We start from the raw sequence: 20627 nt of genomic DNA on the forward strand, positions 1-20627 counted from the left end.
AGCAACACTAATACGGCTATTTCATTCAGTTTTCCGATTTTCTTCATCCCAAACCAGTTTCAGATGTGGCCCAAGTTGTACTTTAGTAGTTAAAGTTCTGATCATTGCCTGTGTATCTGCTGTCATTGCAGCTTTTACTTCCAGCAGTTAGATGTGGAATTGCCAGCAGCAACAACCAGGTAATGTGGGGATCTACTCTCTCTAAATAATACCTCTGTTTCATGAAGTGCGGTGTATATGTTATTTTGTTTAGAGAGTAGCTTCCTGTCCAGGCTTTAAAAAGGCAGATAATTAGACTTTACAAAAGTCCCTGGACACAGTTTGAAATTTACTTACACCAGCAAATGGCTTCATGGAAGGCTCTGCAGCTGTATCCACAAAAACACATTTTATGTAATGATTTCACAAATGTTTTCTATTTTAGAGTACCAAACAAAATCTTTACATTATTAAGAGAATTACATCATTCATTTTTGGAAAGCTAGATCTTGATATGGAACAATGTGCCTCTACTTTCAGATGTTGTGCAAGAAAATATAAGTAAATACCCAAAAGTGCACACATCCAAAAGTGCTCTGCTGCTGCACCATCAGCTAGGACTTCTCCAAAGAATCCAATAGCCCCTGAGTAAGCAAATCCTTGCATGATGGTGATGGATTTCCACTTTGGGCCCGGAAAAGTAAAAGTGAGGTAAAGGCTAGACAAGTAAAAGGCTTTCCCCTTGCCCTGTATAGTCAAAGTGATAATCTCTTCTCTTTAAAAGCTCATTGAGACCAGTTTACTCTTGCATGGTGCGAATTGTAGTCTATTTATTTTATTTGGCTGCCTAAACTATATCCAGCCCTTTATCCAATACAGCGAACCACAATGAATGCGTAGTGCAGCAGAGTAGTGGCTTTAGTGAGTTTGGGTGCAATTCAAAGTAAATGCCACTGCAATGCATATATACCGTGCATGGATGTAACTTCACCACAAAGGTGCCTTTCACCCTTAAAGGAAATCCTCCAAAATGGGTAACTTGCCATTTCTGACTTCCTCTAAAATACAAATTACCTGGCTTCTATATGAATGTTTTAGCTTCAACATTAAAAAGTATCCATTACTCAAACTTGCTGCAATCTTTCTATGATTTGTCAGGAGACTTAAAGTTTGCTATGATTTTAATGTTCCCTTAGTGAAGGAAAACTTTGGAGTCTATTTATAAAGTGGTGAATTTGACATTCATTGGAACATTTTGTGGTCTGTGTGGTGTAATGGCACTAATTGATTCCCCACCAGGGAATGTTACAGTGAATGTCAGATCTACTCCTTTATAAATAGAGACCTTTATGTTCAGCTATGATGCTAAAGAAAAAAATTGGGTAAGAAACCCCCTTAAAATGACATTTTGCCTGTGCACTGTTGTGCTAAACCCTTTATCTAATGCAGACACTGGTATTCAGCAGTACAAGTATGTAATACAAAAAGAATATATGAAAGGCTTTGTCAAAGTGTTTGGTAGAGAGATTCACTCACCCTTGCTACAAAATTGCATATTGTACAGCTTTATTCTCATTGGTTATTCTTATGTGTACAATCATTTGGTGGCATTTTAAGGCATATTCCATGTGACATCTGAAATCCCCAAAAAGAATGTGTATAGCAAAAGTGCAAACAAAGTAACAGGTAGAAGGAAATAAATTAATCATCCAGCTGACACAGAGCGGCCACACCACGGTTGATCCAGTGTTTCTGAGGTTTGTCAGTGGGAAGTTCTATGGGGAGTACGTAGTTTGTAGAATGCCCAGTGGTTGACAGAGTTCCCCGCCTAGCACTGGTTTTATATACAGGACAGAAGTAGGAATTTTTGTGCTCAAATTTTGCACTTTCTCCTGGTTTCAGCCAAATGACAGGTAAAGCATCATACAGGATTTTGGGAAGAGATTCTCCAATTTGCATTTCTTGTCTATCCCAGCGCGCTCCCTCTAGAAAGAGCCCTCTGACATATGCACCATCTTCTGGAGATGTGTCTATGGTTTGCTCATGAATGGTCACCTGCAATGACAATGGGAAATGTTTACACATGTGTGCAGAACACGCTCAGATTGTAAAGGAAAAGTATTTCGGTTAACCAAAGCAACCATAATGCCACATGCTGCTTCTATATAGAGTAAACTGAAGACTGGTCAGATCATTCTAATACAACTGGCCAGCAATTTCAGTACATATGACTAAAATATTCCCCCCTTAAAGCAAAATAAATCGAAGGCAGGTTAGTACTAAGCCTTGGCGAGGCAATAGAAGTCAATACTAACTTTTCCAACAATAGATGGCCAAGGATAGGGATAATAAGTGGACCACCTCGGGCCATTTACCGCGCAGCTTTCTACATCTCTCTGCCCCTTGGTGATCAAAGGGTAGAGAGATTTTTAAAGTCAGTGGTCCACACTTTTAAAAGCACAAGCCATCTGTAAATGGAATGTTAACTTTGCCACAAATTGTTCTTCTAACTGTGTGGCCCATCAACCATGGTGCATCTCTAGGTTTTCATGTCTTCTTTCCTTGTCTAGAAAATGTTTCTCTATAAAAGCACAGCTATGTAAGGCTTTGTTCCCACTACAGTTGTGCACTGCAGTTTTCAATACACAAGTGCTGCTGTGCATTTTATATATTATATCCTATTCATTTAAATAGGCAGCCCAACGCACCACACGTCACAGAAATGGATTGCATATGGCACTTTCAAGGTGTAGTGTGATGATCAAGTGCATTTGGGCTGCCATTAGAAATAAATCACCCCAATACCTTCTGCATTGCCACAACACACACAACACAACAACACACAACAACAGAAGGAAATCCGTACACCATCTAGAAAACAATATTTAACCTTCCTAGTGGTTTAATTCCTTCCAAATTTACATGCAAAAAGCGGTACAATTTTTTGCATGGAAATTTTTTTCCATTGTAGGCTGTAATTCTTAGGCATAACTCACTGATATTTAATAAATGTATTAATAAACGTTAAATAACAACACAAAAAACCTGTTAAAAAAATTTTTTAAAAATATTTAAACATGTAATGTAACTGTAAAGTAGCATATAAATTTTATATATTTATATAATAGAATTATATATATATATATATATATATATTATATGAATTTATTTTGTATTGAACTCAATACAGCTTTTTTGTATTGAATCCTATACAAAATGGTTTGAACTTCCCCACTAATATATAATACAAAGCGTACAATCAATGTGCCTTTGTCCTTTTGAGGGAACCATTTGTCTAGAATGTAAGAGTACAGAAAGCATTTAGTGTCCCTTTAATTTTATAATCAAATTAGCTGCAGCATGGTCATCCAACAAAATATGGGCCCTAAAGCAGCTACAGAAGACCAGGACATACAAATACAACACGGTACTGTATATATGAATAGACACTTCTCAATATATATTATATAGTATGAAAAGAGAGCTTCTGGTGTTAAAGGAAGACTTCAGTGTCCCCTCCAAGGTATAGAAACCATTCCACTTATACCATAAACAGATGAAACAAAATGCATCTTACCTCAAACTGAAATCCGATATGATCAATAGGTATTCTGTATTTTCTGGCATAATTGTGGGAGACACCCGTCAGAAACGATTGGGTGAAATAAAATCCTGATATCCAGAACACTTTGGGTGGACCATTGTCTATCCAATCCTGTCAAGAATTAATAGGCATTAGACATCTCAATGGACAACACAGACTGATCATTCATGATATTAGGATATCAGTATAAGTTCACAAGGTCACAGTATTGACATAATCCGAGTACTATTGAAACCATAATATTTCCATAAGATTGTAAAATGCCTTTGTTAAGCACTAGGTATTGGAATGGTATGTGAAAATGTGCAACCATTCAGCCAATAGAGCATTTGTGAGGTAGGGAATGGAAGACCGGGCATGTCATTGGCATCAGTAGGGTTAAGATCAGGCTTCTATGTAAGCCATATGAGTTCCTCCATAGCAATCTTCTCAAACCAATTCTTTGTGGAGTTGGCACAGTCACTTGTATGCTCACACTTGAAGTACAGTACCCCGATCATGTCTCCACCTCCCCATGGGTGCTTTATCTTTCCCAGACTGCGATAACAGGGACATCCTGCTCTGCCATTTTGTTTGTTAATTGAAAAAATAACATACAGAGGTTGAGAGAAATTAATACTGGGATAAGCTGCAAAGATAGAAGTACAGCCACCATTGCAAGTAACTAGATTAGCTGATCAAAGAAGAAAAAAAAAGCCAAGCTACACAAAAAAGTGAAGAATATTACAGACCGGAGTTCAGCTTTACACTTCTTTCTAAAGGATATAAAGTGCTCAACACAAATTTTTTTAAAGCCAGGTGGTAATAAATTATAGGCAGGTGGCAGCCCCTGTATTGTGGCCCAACTCTTCGGTAACCATCCAATCAGCTGGGTGGTTGCTGAAAAGTGCCGGGTGGTGCTGCCAGCTAAAAAGTGTTAGGGAGAATGTACAAACCCTAAAAATGAACTTCTGTTTGGTCAGTGAAATTTACTTGTGATTCTGGTGCTCTTTGCATGTTCTGCAATCCTATTAATTACATTGTTCCCACTTATTTTTGCGGACAACAGGACCTCTGTGTTCTATGTTACAGAGAAGAGGAAAGCGGGAAGTTTCTGTAGCCCTGTCCTAGGGTAACAAAGATGTTCATTCTTTAGTAAGTGAGTGCTGATATTCTAGGACAAAAGTGTGTGACTGATAGAATCATTGGATTAAATCCTTTACTAATGCAGCCATCAAAGCTAGTGACACGTAAGTGGCAATATATTATTTTCGATAACTCTGATGAAGTACCAGAAGGTGGCAGCATCATCCTTCGAGTGACAAACTCCTCAGAGACTAAAAATCCAACTTTGAATGAAACTTCACTTCTTTTTTTTTAATAAAGCAACCATTTATAAGACACAATGAACCTTGCAGGTATATACTTTTCTTTTTATGTAAAATAAAGAATTATCCTGATTTCCAACTGATTTAACTACAACACAATTAGCTATATGTTGTAGGTACATCAAAAGAAGGAAAGTTTTCTCATTTATAACAGCATAAGTGATTTTAGAACCTGGTAAATGGTTTATTATATAATATGAAGAGGGCGTTTTCTATACTTTTTGTGCCTAGAAAGCAGGATATATAATATAACAAAAAGAAAAGGAACTACAAAGTATTCTCCTTGTCGGTAGCAGGATAGGTGAATCTGTCTGAAACACTCTAATAACTGAAATGTTAGGAGAGAATCCTCAAATGTTACAAGCAGCTGTCAAATATGTTGTCAGAGATTGTCACAGTCTGTGTTTCCTATGGGAGGCTTCGGGGGATTTGTATTACAAAATACAGACAGATGTGAATATAGTGTTTTATGAACCTGGCAATGTGTAACAAGAGACTGTCAGAATGTATTTCTATTGACATACAGAGATGTATCAATGTGAGTTTTTAGCACATACTCTGCCAATCTCTATCATTTACAATGCTCTCTAAGAGGTCCCTACAATAAAATACAAAACAAAAATCAATACTTACCTGTCTTTAGATCTTTAGATCCTCAGTCTCTAAAAAAAAACTATGGCATCTGAAAATCTTTTACATCCAACACACTTTTAGGTGCGGCAGATAGCTTTTACCCTGTTGCACTGGGAAGTCTGGTAAATGTACCTTGCATTTACATTCCCTGAGCTCCAATGCCTTTCACTGCAAGTTAAGAAAGTCGGTGGGTAGAGTAGATTCCATCTCCGTAAGGTAATGAATAAATATATTTCCTGGATGCAAACATTTTAAATTGAATTGTTTAGATCCAATGTGCTCAAACAGTCTGTGAGAGGGTGTCACAATCTGGGTGGAAGGTTTAGACTTCAGATGGGTGACTGCACTGTTACCTGCTACTACTGGGCAGACCCTTAGGCTTTCCAGAGTATTTATTAGCAGTTCTGATAGGCGTTTTCAGGCGGGTGCTGTATATGGTTGCTTTTCTTTTTTTTTGGCATTTGGCTTGAACTGAGAGCAATGCTGTTGTACTCCAAACTGCTTAGAAACATATTTAAAAACGCTTGCAAAACTATAAAAAAGTGGTCCCAATCAAGTTCATGGAAGCAGCTGAGCAGCAGACCACACTAGGATGCTGCATGAAGATTTTAAATGTGTTAAAACATGACAAGGCAACATGCAGGCAGATTCCTGTACAAAAAGGGATTTTAACCATTCCAATTTGTTTCAGAGATAACCAGGAATCTGGGGCGGTTGAGGAGTGGTTGGCAACATTGAACTGCAGCGGTTCTGCTGTGACCAGCTGCCCATTGGAACCTAAATGCAAGGCTTCAAGCTTTGTGCCCAGTTGCAAGGTTTCACCTGGACTTGCACTATTTAATCCCAAGTGTCAAATAAAACTAACAGGTAGTGCTAATCCAGCATCCCTACATATACATGGAGTCGCTCCCATAAATACCGTATGTAGGTGAAGAAGAAAGACAGACGATAGCTAGGGTTTCTTTGTGCGGCAATATATTGTAAAAAACAAATTGTAAATACAAACTTAAATCAAGATGTGTAATAAAAAACTTCATTTGGTCACACCCATGTACACATCCTGATCCACAACCAAGCAGCACTTCTGACTGCGGAACTCTGCATAAATAGGACTCTCTTCTTTGTACAGATACCACGTTGTGAAATCATAAAAAATACCTTGTCACAACCCTCACACGATGGTTCTAACTCATTCTAAGTTTTGAACAAACATTCTCGGCCAAATCCCCTGAGGAAGCTATCAGGATACGCGTCGGGATACGAGATGTTTTATTTATTATCTAAATAGAGATATCACTGTCTAGCCTACTGGTCAGTTTTCCTATGCTTGTGTAAATGGGAATGACCAAATGAAGTATTATGTATCTTGATTTGAGTTGATGTTTACAATTTGTTCTTTACAATATATTGCCACACAAAAACCCCAGCTATCTTCTATCTTTCTTCTTAACCTAATCCCCACTGTCATGCATCCTTCCATCCAACTGATATCACACCGTGCCCATGATAGAACACCTTCCCAAACTCAGCCTGAGGGCCACTGGTGAGAGCTTCCAGGCCAATAACAAGCATGACCTGCCTTCTCTTACATAAGGTCATGCCTCCGCTTATGTGCATTATTTCCTGTTTTATTATATGCTAGTATCTATTTATTTTATAGTTTGCTGTAATACTCTAAGCTTGTGTGCCAATGTTTTGTTGATTTTAGGTAAGGCCTGCCTACCTCGGAAGATAGAAACTGCCTGCTCAGCCGGAACAGTAAGTGAAAAGCTAGGTACACACGCAATATTTATCTTTAGAAAACGAACGACTAACGAATATGCACGAATATTTTGAACGATCGTATTGTGCCCAATCCTGTACCAATACGAGCGTTCAAAAATAATCCACCAATAATGAACATATGCTAGATTTGATCGTTGGAAGTGACATGTAAAGCAGAAAGTGTATTGCAGAACCAGCCACGATCACTGAACGACCGTACACACAATAGATCGTCACCCAGACATCAGACCTGCTGGGACAGTCGTTCGTTTCCAGCGACAATCCTTGTTCATGGTAGTCGTTGTGCACTTTTTTTGTTAATGATTATCTGACGATCGGTCATTAGCTGTTCGTTTCCAGTGATAATTATTGCAAGTACGCAGCTTAAGTCCACACGCTGTGTTTATGTGCGCAGCACTGTCAGCCCCCATCCCTCCTGCCATTCCAGGCATTCTATACCAGCAGCATGCACAGTCAGACTAGTGTCATCATTTTGTATTATTGACACAAATATTGCAGTAAAAGAAATAAAAGAAAGGGAAAACAAAACAACAAAAACTTTAGCTTTACAAACACAACTGTAGTGAAAATGAGAATATGTAATCTGCATATATAAACTAGGCAGTGCTCAACCCAGAAATTTTTTTAAGCCAGGTGGGAAGAAATTTTAGGTGGATGTCAGCCCCTGTATTGTGACCAAACTCTTTGGTAACCACCCAAAAACAGCCGGGTGGGTGCTGAAAACTGCCGGGTGGTGAGCCCAGCTAAAAGTGCCTGGGGAGAACCCTGCTAGGGTCACCAGGGTCTGCATTATCTTGTCCCACTCTATTCCTGTTTTCTTATGGCTGTTTTTGGCTGCCTGCTGCTAATACGGCCAGTTGAAAAGGGCACGCAGACCAGACCTACTGCAGAACCAACTAATACTATACAGAGGTGCTTGCAATGCCTCCATTATTTACTATACAAGCATCAGCTGGCACACTTCTCATCAGGTAAGATGTACACGAGGGCTCTATTTGTAACGCAGTGAATCTGACATTCCCTTAAACACTCCCTGTGCTACTGCACTTATATTACAGGTTTATTAAATTTTTCTCTAATGCACCCCTTCTCTGTGAACCTTTTACCGCATTAAATGTATGTATATAGGGGATGGATAGGTCTTTGACATATGGGTAATCCTTCAAAGAAATCCACTAATGTATTTACAGTCATGTATAAATAAGTACACACTGATGGAAATTGTTGACTTGTTGAAGTTGAATGAACAGGCAAACATTAAAGATACAGGTAATATCCTTAAACAGGTAACAGTCCTACAACTCAAATAAATGTAAATGTTTTACCACCACTTTCAATTCATAAAATTAGAATCAGATGCTCCAGATTAGATGCCAATAGTTAGAAACTTCTTAGGCAATATGAACGTAGCACTATTCTTCAGATATCTGGGCTCTGGGGTTCATTTTGCTTCTGCTAAATGAGCTGTCATCTTGCCAAAACAGCTCTCTAAGGTTCTCAGGCTGGGAATGATTTTATTATTATATAGTGTCGAAATATTACACAGAGCTGTACAAAGTCCATAGTCGTGTCACTAGCTGTCCCTCGAAGGAGCTCACAATCCAATATCCCTACTTTAGTCATATGTCATTAATGTAGTCTAAGATCAATGTTGGGGGGAAGCCAATTATCCTAACTGCATGTTTTTGTAATGTGGAAGAAAACCAAAGCACCCGGAGGAAACCCACGCAAACACTGGGGGAACCTGCAAACTCTATACAGATAGTTTCTTGGCCGAGATTCCAACCTTGAACCCAGCGCTGCAAAGGCCAGAGTGCTAACCACTGAGCCACGGGAGAAATGGTTGGCGGCTCTGGCCGGTGCTCCCCCCCAAGCAGAGTCCGGACCCCGCTGGGGGGTGCACCGGCCAGAGCCGCGGACCACCGCTGGTCTCCATGCTCTCGCGGCCTACCTGTCAGACAACTACGGCCCACTGGGACCCCTGCATTAGAGGAAGCATATAGTTTGCTAATAAATATATAAAGGCAAAAACCAGGCCTTCTACAACAATATTCAATGTGAATCTAAGATAGATTTATTTGACTACAGTAACAAAACATAAATTTAAGAAGAACCCTTATACAAACTTTAAAGAATAGTGGTGGAAATGTTACAGTTTGGAGTTGTTTTGTTGCTTTAGGGTCTGGGCAGTTTGCAACTATAAATTCATCATCATATCAATGTATGCTTTGGATGGGAATGTGAGGCTATCAGTCTGAAAGTTATAACCTTGCTAGTAATCTAAAGCTAAGCAGCTCAATCTAAGCTATAAATTAAATACAACTGAAATACAGTGCGGGTTGTCAATGTCAGAAGCTGTAGTTTGGGGAGTAGTTATGTAAAATACTTAGAAGTATTTTCTGTTAAAGTGGGCAATACCTGCCACGGGGTGTACTTGCTTGTTTCCATAGTACGCTATTACACTAATTAAAATAATTGTTAAATACATAAACAATATAAAAAATTTTTTAAAAATTTAAAATTTAAATATATTTTCTGTATCTGTTTGGACTGTTTGAACAAGGATCTAATGTGCAATATGTCCATTCAAATATGTTGAGGAAGTCAAAAGTTTCAGGAAGAAGTTCTTATCAGGTGACTGTGCATGGAGTTCAATCTAATTGCAACTTGAAAAAGTTGCAGACAGTTTAATGTCTCTGTTGTAAACACCTACCTTGTCCCTTAGTCCTCCTAACACATCTAATTTTGGTATCTGTATTTAGTTTCAACGCCCACAATAATTGTTGTGGGTTGGGGTGTTATTTTTGGCTACAGTTTCTGTGTAGTAAATTCTTCCAGGTTAACAAGCACATTTATGGAGCAGGTTTTACTTCTTGAGACTTACCTGTAAGAAGTGCAGACGGGAGAGCAAGTCAGACACATAACTGCCCAGGGGTTTCAGTGAAGGGTAGGATTTGGCAGCCCACATGGTTGGTACTTTTCCAACCAGCATACTGTTGAACACATTCTCCAGCTCAGCTGACATTAACACTTGGCCTTTGATGGCTTTACCTAAATTGATCAGACTGCTCCGTACGACATCTGTGAGCCTGAGGACAGGAAACAGGCATGAGACTGAGTAAAATAAAAGGACAGAATGAAAAAGTGAGCTAACTATTTATTTGTGCCCACTGACATGGGCTTGTGACATTCTCCTAGTTCCCCCAGTTAAATGACTGTTAAAATTGTTGTAGTATTTTTATTATATTTTGTTATATTGGGGGAGTAACGTTGGGTTGGGGGTGTAATGTCTGCAATCCCAAGTATTTTGCAGCAATGATATTAGATACAGTCCTGAAATCTGTGATAAAGGACTCAGATGCAGCTTTAAGGCCAAATTCATTTAGTTTCTGACATTAAAGTCATACAATATTTCTGCTCAATCTGCAAATTCATATGCACCCAAGTCTGAATTCCTTTCCTTCCACTAAACTAAAATCTTTCACAAGCAAAAAAAGCTTTATGTTTTGGTAAAGATTAAAGCATAAATGATCAGCTCATTTTATTTGCCCATTTTTATTGTGTTTTTGTAAATATACAATTTGAAGCTTTTTGAAATCTATTTGATAAGAAATATGAAAATAAAATTTTAGGACTTTTTTGGTACACACATCTGACAATTGTCCTCGAGACGTAAACAACTGTTTAGGCAAAATCATCTGACATCCCCCAACATTGTTCATCAACACACCATAGTGGCTTGATGAACACCCAATCAGGAACCACCACTGTTCACGCCTATGGAGGTGAGCACAGAGGGGTGCCGTTTGTTGTTCTTCTCCCTCCCCTCGCCATAGAACAGGACATCATTGTGTGTACAGCGATGGTTCATTAATCCTTCACTGTGTGTACATAGCCTCAAATATGTCATGTGCGGACTTCCTGTGATATCTAAAGAAGGCTATTTAGCCTCCCAGTTATGTTTAGATTACAGAATTTATCCTTAATTTTGTAAAGACCCACAACAGAAGTGGAGTGCATTTCTGGAAGTATTTCTCTGCGAGTGCTGGGTCTTAAAAGCACTGGGAAATGTGCATGGAACTCATAGGTGTACTTCATACATTTGTTTTATCTTGCTGTCACTTTTACTTTAATATTGTTATTGAGGTATTGCAAGGTAACCAGCATATTACGTGGTGTGCTGAAATGCACTTTGCCAACAGACTTATCATTATGCATGTCACCACGAGTATAATACGTGTTATGGTAAACAAAATATATAGCATGCTCTTTTTTCTTCAGGTGAATTAAATTTTAACCACCTGAGCGTTACACTGATGTCTAGATTTCTGTTCCAAAAGCGTTACACTGTTTTTCATGAAATTTTGTTTTTTAAATTGTAGACCTGTAACTTACAGAAATATGTCCGAACAGGGTTCTAGTAGATATCATGAATATAAAAAATGTTTGAAACACACAATCATGTAAAAAAAAAAAAAAAATTACTTTTAATAAAATAAATAAAAGACACAAAAAATCAGCTTAAGAATACATAAATAAATGAAAAATACTGAAAATGCGATAATTTGGTATACTGTATAGTAATATATTTTTCTAAAACACCTCCCTAGTGTCCGTCACATACCTATAGACAAAACCACATAAATATATTTTCTATTATTTTGCATTGGATTGGATACAGGACTTTGTATTCAATCCAATACAAAATGAGAAAAAAATTCAAACTCTCATTTTGTATTTGATTGAATGCAAACTCCTGTATCCAATCCAATACAAAATGAGAGTTTGAATTTACCATTTACATACTTTGTATTTATTTTGAATTATTTTGTATTGGATTGGATACAGGAGCTTGTATTCAATCAAATACAAAATGTCTTTGAATGAGTTTCAGTTTGAATTTCCCGCACACGCGCCGACGTCATCGTACGCGCTGACGTACACGCACGGAGGGAGAAGCCGGCCGGCTTCTTCCCGGAGAGGACACCCGACGCTGGAGGACGACGCTGGAACCCGACCGATGGACGATCGCAGCGGGACCAGGTAAGTGATCGATAAACCCGAACTTTTCTCACTGTATTTTCATACAGTGAGAAAAGTTCGGGTTTATCGATAATTGTAACTTTTTGAAGCCCGTACCACGGTCGGGCTTAACGGTCGGGAGGTTAATGTGCTGTCTACAACATGAAACCTAATCATTCTGTAGTCCCTGATAACAACATACTGTTCATGCTTATTAGTAATAATGATAACATACAATTTATCCCATAGAACCCGATGTTACTATACTATAACTGCCATTTCACAAGCTTACATCCCAGTTGAACCCTTAGGTTCAATTCACTACAGTGTTCAACCCAGAAACTTTATAGCTGGGTAGGAAGACATTGTAGGTGGGAGGCAGCCCTGGTATTGTGACGACCCAAAAACAGCTTGGTGGTAATTGAAATGTGCCAGGCGGTGCGCCCAGCTAAAAGGTGCTGGGGAGAACACTGCACTAAATACATTCCAGATGCCAATTTATTTTCTTTGTAAAGCAGTCACAGCCCGAGCAGAAAAGCCTGTGAGCAGCGACGGAGCCCGGCTCAATCATAACTATATAGTTTTACATTTAGCAGAGCTCATGCTCCCCACGGATTGGAATGTATTCAGTTCATTTTAACTAAATAAGTAATTGGCCTTTTATTAAATTCACATTTTACCTGTTGAAGCGGATCAACTCCTGTCTTAGCACCGTGTTCATCGATTCCTCATAGACTACGGGATATTTTTCTATCACTTTCTCCAAGTTAAAATCATTTGGCAGCTTATTTAGGACATCTCTTGCCAAATCTTCAACAATTTCCTATAAATAAAAAATTAAACATAAATAGTTATTAACCAGATGAAATCCACATGGATTAAAACTTCACAGACAATGATTGGGTGTCTGAATAATATCCAGAAGAATGAAAAATTAAAAAATACATACAAAAGAAAAATACATACAAGTCCATATTTGAAAGGACAATGTATGTTGCCAATAACAAGAATTTGCCTCTAACTTTAATTTATAAAAATTTATTTTTTGTTTATTTTTACATAAAATACTGCTTGCAATTAAGAAAAATCCAGGTAAAATCTAATATCAAATAAATGATATAACTCAATATATCTTTAAACTATACTTGTACCTAATTTTCTTGCACTATGGGGGCACTTAATATTAATATTCAGTCCAGGACTGATACTGTCATCCTATCTACACCACCCAATATACATCAAGGAGCAAGCAAACTTCTTGGACAAGGAATGTTAAGCTATGAATTGCTAAGAAACAGGAAAATGAATGATCTACAAGAGACAAATGTTTAAACATTGTTAACTGTACATAGTAGTCAGAAAAAGAAAAAACCAAAAGTACAAATTAAAAGTTGTTTCCTGAAAGTTATGATTTCTTCTGAAAATGAACCTTCAATCTAAAGAGAAGGTGTCCCCAGCTGCAGATACAGCTGACTTGGTAAAATGTTGATATGGGTCACCCTACAAGCTCCTAATCCTGGGATGACTTTAGGAAGGTTTTGATACATTTATTAAAGCTCTCCGGGCCTGGAGATGATAGTCCATCAAGGCAACAACATTTACAAAGGTGTTTCTTTCCTACAGACATTCCAGTTCCCTGCATGCTACAGAAACATTTTACCAGACCCATGGGAACAATTGGCACTTTGTGGTGCAAAAAAAGTTGAAAAATTAATTGTCAAAGGATTAATATGGAGACAAGTATACTTTGAGGGAAACCTGTAATGGGGTGAATATGGGGTCTGTCAATGCTGACTTCTGAAGCTGGTAGCTGCCTGACTCTCTCAGGTTTTAAAGCTTTTTCAGTCCCTAACCTGAGCCAGGTATTTACTAATAAATCAGAACTGATCCTCATACTTGTTCTGAATTAGCTTTAATTGAAGTTCCAAAGCCACTAATCAGCTTGACTGCAATGATGTAGGGGGTATTGATCAATTCTCAATGCTTAATGAGTGGGTCAGATCTCAGGCCTTTTCTATAATTGTTAGACAAAATCCAAATTCATTTTTGTTCTCTGTATTTTGGGCTTATCATCCTCTTATTCCTGAATCCAATTCTATTTGGATGTTTTCTTCATCACAGGATTATTCAAGAACTCTCTCATCTCATGTCAGCCCACTAGTCTCCTGTTAGCCTGTGCTTCCGGCATTGTTCTTATCTATGGTACGTAACCCTGAATTACATTATTCACCCTGTTATCCAGCCTCTATTATTGTTTATTTGGATATGATCTCTGCTATTTATTCTGAGGAAGTGGCTAAATTGCTGCGAAACACATCAAATTATCACTTCCCCCCTCCACTGTGCAATTTCGCTGAGAATTTTCCTCTGGAGGGGTGATTTATTATTTCAAACTATATATATTGTATGTAACATGGAGATCTATCAACCGTAGTTATTCTGATGCTGACATGATTTTATTGTTCTGTAATGTTCTGATGTGATTTTATACTTAAGTAAGCCCTTGAAAGTCCCGCTTTCTTTGAATGTTTCTAGTTCTTCAAAAAACAAATTTCCATAGGATATATATATATATATATATATATATATATATATATATATATAAACCTTTTGCCCTTTACTTTACCAGTTCCATCAACCACACTCCATATGTCATGGATCGCATAGATCATAATGTAATCAAATTGAGAAAACAGCAGCTGACAGTTGTGGTCATTTAAGATAAATTTATGATGACTATATACTATCCCATATGGGCTTATCTATGCATATAAAGCAGTCAACTGCATTGTAATGGATATTAGCAGTCAGGTCAGTGATGAAGCTGCAGCCAAACCTTGATGTGTCTGATGTATTACTATGCAAACATAAAAGAATAAAATACATCTGAGAGTAAAGAACTGTTACACTGATGCACTCTAAATACTGCATTTAAAATGTAATTATAGCCCAAACCCTTATTTTTTTTTATTTTGGAGTAAGGAAAGATTAGAATCACTGTGAGGTTTCAATTTACTGTCAGTACCCCTTCTGGTAAAACCACCAAGACAAAGTGATAGGAAAGCAAAATTTACACGTATCACCTGAATAAAAAATGAAGCAAAATCAATCAATCTGCACACATGTTCCAGCCACAAATGTCTAAAGTAACTCCCTGCTGTGCCAGGGAAAAGAAAGTGAATAAAATGATCAGGTAAAACTGGGAAGGGTAACATAACCTTCTTTATCTAAAACAAATCTTTTGGGTATACATACACTCTGACTACACAGGGCCCATACATGACCCACAGGCTTATCAGAAAGGGGGTCTGTTTCTAAAGCAGTAAATCTTACATTCTCTAAAACATTCCCTGGTGGAGAATCAATTAATGGCATTGAAACACACAGACCTGGAAGATTATTTTAGTGAATGTCTGATTCACTGTTTTACAAACAGAACCCTAAGCTATGTTATGTACACACATGCAATAATTGTCGTAAAGAATCTTTCACGACTGCACAATACATGAAAAAGACTGCACGGTGTATGAACGAGCGTTGTACATACAGCACTGGTCTGCTCTATGGAGAGGGGAGGGGGGAGAACAACGGAGCAGCACCCCGCTGTGCTCTCTCCCCTTCATTTTCATTAGGATCGTTCGTCAGCCGTGGATCTGCCAGGAGGGACAACGAGCACTGTGCACATGCCAGATTCTCGTAATAATCTGAGGTGTGTACGTAGCCTAAGTGTAACTCTTTTTAGTGTCACATGGAAAGAAATTGTGCAAAATAAAAAAAAAATATTGTCATGCTTTGTGCTGGAAACATTTTTATGTCATTTTTACTACATAATTTTCATCTTTTTGTCTAAAGATTACTAAGAAATTAAGAAATAATGTTTTTTTTTTTTACAAAACAATATTGTGAAAAGTATAGCTACCTCCCTCCTAAATGGCATGTATTACTTTGGTATCCTAAATAGTAAAAAATAATTGCAAAATAAACATACCCATAGTGGAAATGTAAAAATTGTTCTGGTCCACATGGGGTATAAAGGTACAAGAGCCAAAGAGGTCAATTACTATTTGTTCATATTGTAATGCCGCAATATACCTCGTTCAAAAGTCTAGGGTGGAAGTCATATAGTAAGTTCACGTTGTTTATTATACTAGAGATGCACAGTTTTGCTTGGTCACATAGGGAGCCTCATTAAATATCAGCAAAGACAATTGGAACAGTAAGAATAGTTTTGTTTTTTTCAGAAATAATTACATAACTGGTGGGATATGATTGGATGATGGCCTTGTTGAAAAATGATCTATTGGTAAATGGATGTTCATTTTGAATTTTATTTGTAGTAGAATATGTATTGGCTGATATCAGAGATTTGAACTGAAACAAAAGTGAAAAATATTCAGGAGACTGACTCCTTTGATAAAAGGAATAGAGTTCAAGAAAAAACGACTACACCAGATATGAAAATCAAAGAACCTAAACTAACTAAATATCAGAGAGATCAAGAGATGTGAAAGATATTAAGGAGAAGAACATTTACATATGACAGATTGCTAAAACCTATAATTAGGAGAATGTAGTAATAAATGAAGACTTTAGACTAGATAACAGATAAGAACAGTGACAAATTACTCGTAATTTAAAAGTTTAACTTGTTTCAAACAGTAAGGTATTACAACCTATAAATCAAAGCACCATATTCATAAAAGATATTCAACTCACAAAAAGAATCTAGAAATTTACTTTTGTACAGTCAATATGATAACATGTATTATAGAAATTGGGGTGTTTGAAATAGAAGTATGTGTTAATATTGTCCTTTTTTGGAGGGCATGGAAACAAAGGGCTCCAGAAAGTTTTCAGACCAAAAGATAGAAGAAACAGGGCAGGATGTAAGATTTACCAGAAAAGTTTTAGTGGAGGGTATATCTAAATTCGGCTTCTTTAGAGATAGAAAAATGAATGGACTGCTGGGTCAGGGTTTAAATTTGTCCCCAAGAGGTTTATAAAATGTACTAATTTTGATGCAGCTTGTCTGCAAAGGTAATAAAAAAAAAAAAACTCAGAAGACCTCAGTAATAAGATCATATATACAGGTAGATAAGAATGACTGAACACAGTGACATAAGGTGTCTAGTACTTAACTATGAGATGATAGATATATTTGTATAGATGGATTTATGAGTATGTTTATAGTATTATAATAAACAGGTAATATACTGTCCTATATCAGTATAATATACTGCTAATTTATCAGTTTTACAATTATTAAACAAAGCATTTCAATATTTTTGCTGATCCACACTTTCCTAACAGGTTTGTTGGGTTGGATGTTAATGCTTTTCCTTTAGGAAAAAATAAACTGTTTCAATATATGTAGTTTATATTTGGAAAACAAACTGAAAATAAAGCTAACTGGGCACTAAGGCAGGATGAGTTTTATTCTGACCCAGAATAAAGTTTGATGTTATCACCAGTTGAGTTTTCTGGAGCTTTGCTGCTTCCATTGCCTTAAGTAATTTGTGTGCCAAAATGCCACCTTTGATGTTCCCGGAGTGGATTTAAGAACTTTATGATGATGGTCCTACATCTGCTGCTGTTTTTTTTTTTTTACTTTGGGGGTATAAGTTCAATGATATGCAAGACTTTTGTAAGCACTTCATTATTCCCTGAAATACTAAATAATGTGTTGTACGATATTGTGTATCACTACTGTTTTTTATTTTTCTATTCTTGTCTGTAATATATGTTTCCTTTCTGAGTTACTCATTTACATTTTAAGTTTATATGTATTAGCAGCCATTCATTTGTGGTTTCATTATTCAACGATACATTGTATTGTTTCAAATTTAGTTAGTCTAACTAGCTATATATGATGAAAAAATCAGTTCAACGTGTAGAGAAAATACATAATTTACCATTGTTGAAACAAATGCTCCACCAGATGTATTTTCTGTCATATAAACAGAATATACAGAAACAGAAAATGTTTACACATTTGCCTTCCAGTATATATAATTCTTAGCACAATAAAGTCAACCTGTCACAGATAGATCATAAAAGTTCTCTAAAAAATTTTGCAAAAATATGCCGAGGATTTTTATGGTGCATGATTGTAACACTCACAATTAAAATTATAAAATAAAATTACAATTTTATTATTTTTCTCTTAAAACAACATGAAAAACATTATTTCTTATACATCCTATTGTCAATGAATGACTAGGATATTACAATGATGTTGTTTAGTTTGCTTTTAAAGGTCCTTGACGCGTTTCACCCGTAGGCTGAAGGACACTAAGTTAGCAACATTCCATAAATCTATTCATATGTTATCAATCAGGTTCATTACATGAATCTTTTGTATCTCAAAATAAAAGATTTTAACTTGTGCATATCACCATAACAAGCTTTTTTGTTTGGATGTGGTTGCCAATTGTTTGACTTCCCCAAAGTGTCCTTACTTACCCAAACAGTGCTTTATATTATCAAAAAACATTTTACTTTCTGTCATTTTCCAGCCGGATACATTAGAATACCTTAATATTTCAGAGAGTATTATGAAGACACAGTCATGGCTCCAACACCTCCTTTGGCCCTCCATGGAGGTGGTTGAGCGATGACTGTGACTTCATAATACACTGTATCTGTAACCTTTCATAATCCTTGAAAAAAGTTTTACAAAAACTCTTACCTGAGATGATTTACCGCTCCCCGATGTTTGCCTGGGCAGTGTAAGAAGAACCCCTTCAAAGAGCTGATTAGTCTCCTGGTTATCTTTGGTAATGTCAGCATTCTCATGCAGTCCAAACACTTCTGGGTGAGTAATAAGGGGCAGATTTCTTATGTAGTCTACAAAGGACTGAAAGGAAATAATATACCCAATTTAATCTACAGGTGATTACTTAAAGTAAGTAATATAGGAATTCACAATACATACAGTATTATCTACCAGTACAATTGCCATGAATGACCTACAACTGTAAATATTTTTTACATAATATTTTACCAATACCAAGAACAGATCCAGCCATATTTTTTTTTTAGTTTTGGACAAGTGTGGAAAAATGAACAGACTCCTATACTTGCTTTTTTCCTCCAATATTAATAATTATGGTTGTATTTCTCCATACTTGTTCTTTTGCACTTGCCTTCCTCTATGACAGTTTAGTGACACAAATCACAACAAATAATCAAAGTGGAGCTATAGGCATTTTCCAAAAAATTTTGTAGAGATCTCAAGTGTGCAGCACAAGGGAAGTGCAATGAGTGGAATAAGACTATACAAATTCTATACAAGGAATATTAACTATACAAAGGTTATGGATTTTGAGTAATATTTTACAAATGTTGGTTGTAGTGTTTTTAGTACTAGATTGTGGAGATTTGTGAAATAAGGCGTTGCCTCTTCTGAGTTTAGATTGCTATTTTTCTAGTGATTTTATTATTAGGAAAACCGGAGAGTTAGTAAAATAGGACCAAGCACAAAAGGAAAAGTCTAAATTTGCTACAACCATAGCTTCCTATATCTCTGACTATTTTTTAAAAAAAGTTTACAGTATAGAAATAAAAAATTGACAAAATTAGCTTTCATGTTATAAATCTTCCTTGCCAGACTAACACCTTAACAATTTAAAGCTGACCTAAACGCAGAATGTTTACTTTACATAAAAGAGTTGACAACGCTTTTATTTAAAGTAAAAATGTTGTTTGTTTTATTTTTTTAAGCGCGACACCCTTTTTTTTTAAGGGCCTTTTTTGCAAAGCCTCCCGGGATACCCAAATCATGCATCCCAGGGGGCTCATGGCTGCTCCTTCTGCACATGCCCTGATCTCGGAGGAAGGAGACCTTTCATCAATGGAAGAAAAAAAAGCCGATCTCACGCATGCGCAAGAAGATCGGCAATCTTTTTTTCCAATCTACGTCACCCGATCTGGCGTCTGTGCAGTGCGAGATCAGATGATGCAGGAAGAAGAACTCAGAAGAAGAGAGAAGATGTTGGCACCTCTGCGCCGGGCCAAAGAAGGATATCGGGACGACACAGGACCCGATGGAAGAAACCTCCCAACAGATGGACTGATTTGTGGGATTAAAGGTAAGTGTGTTTTTTTTTTAATTTTAAGTTTTGAACTGTAGCGCTTTAAGTAACAGTATACCAATGACATATTTTAGTACCTGATATGTGCCATGTGGAGGAATATAGTATATGTCTCCTGGACAAAGTCTGTAGTTATCATCTTGT

The 20627-nt window shown here is 36.9% G+C and overlaps 1 protein-coding gene across 1 annotated transcript in view; it reads right to left on the reverse strand.

The window, feature by feature from the left end:
* Positions 1–1528: 1528 nt before the first annotated feature.
* Positions 1529–20627, reverse strand: part of DNAH3 (dynein axonemal heavy chain 3) — a gene marked incomplete in the record, with an annotated part of 167569 nt that continues 148470 nt past the window's right edge. Inside the window, 6 exon segments of the mRNA XM_072418926.1 lie at positions 1529–2034; positions 3557–3694; positions 10253–10457; positions 13071–13213; positions 19079–19246; positions 20561–20627. Of these exon segments, the coding sequence (XP_072275027.1) occupies positions 1681–2034; positions 3557–3694; positions 10253–10457; positions 13071–13213; positions 19079–19246; positions 20561–20627 (1075 nt within the window).

The sequence above is a fragment of the Pyxicephalus adspersus genome, chromosome 7 (genome assembly GCF_032062135.1).
Source record: "Pyxicephalus adspersus chromosome 7, UCB_Pads_2.0, whole genome shotgun sequence".
In the NCBI taxonomy this organism is placed as follows: domain Eukaryota; kingdom Metazoa; phylum Chordata; class Amphibia; order Anura; family Pyxicephalidae; genus Pyxicephalus; species Pyxicephalus adspersus.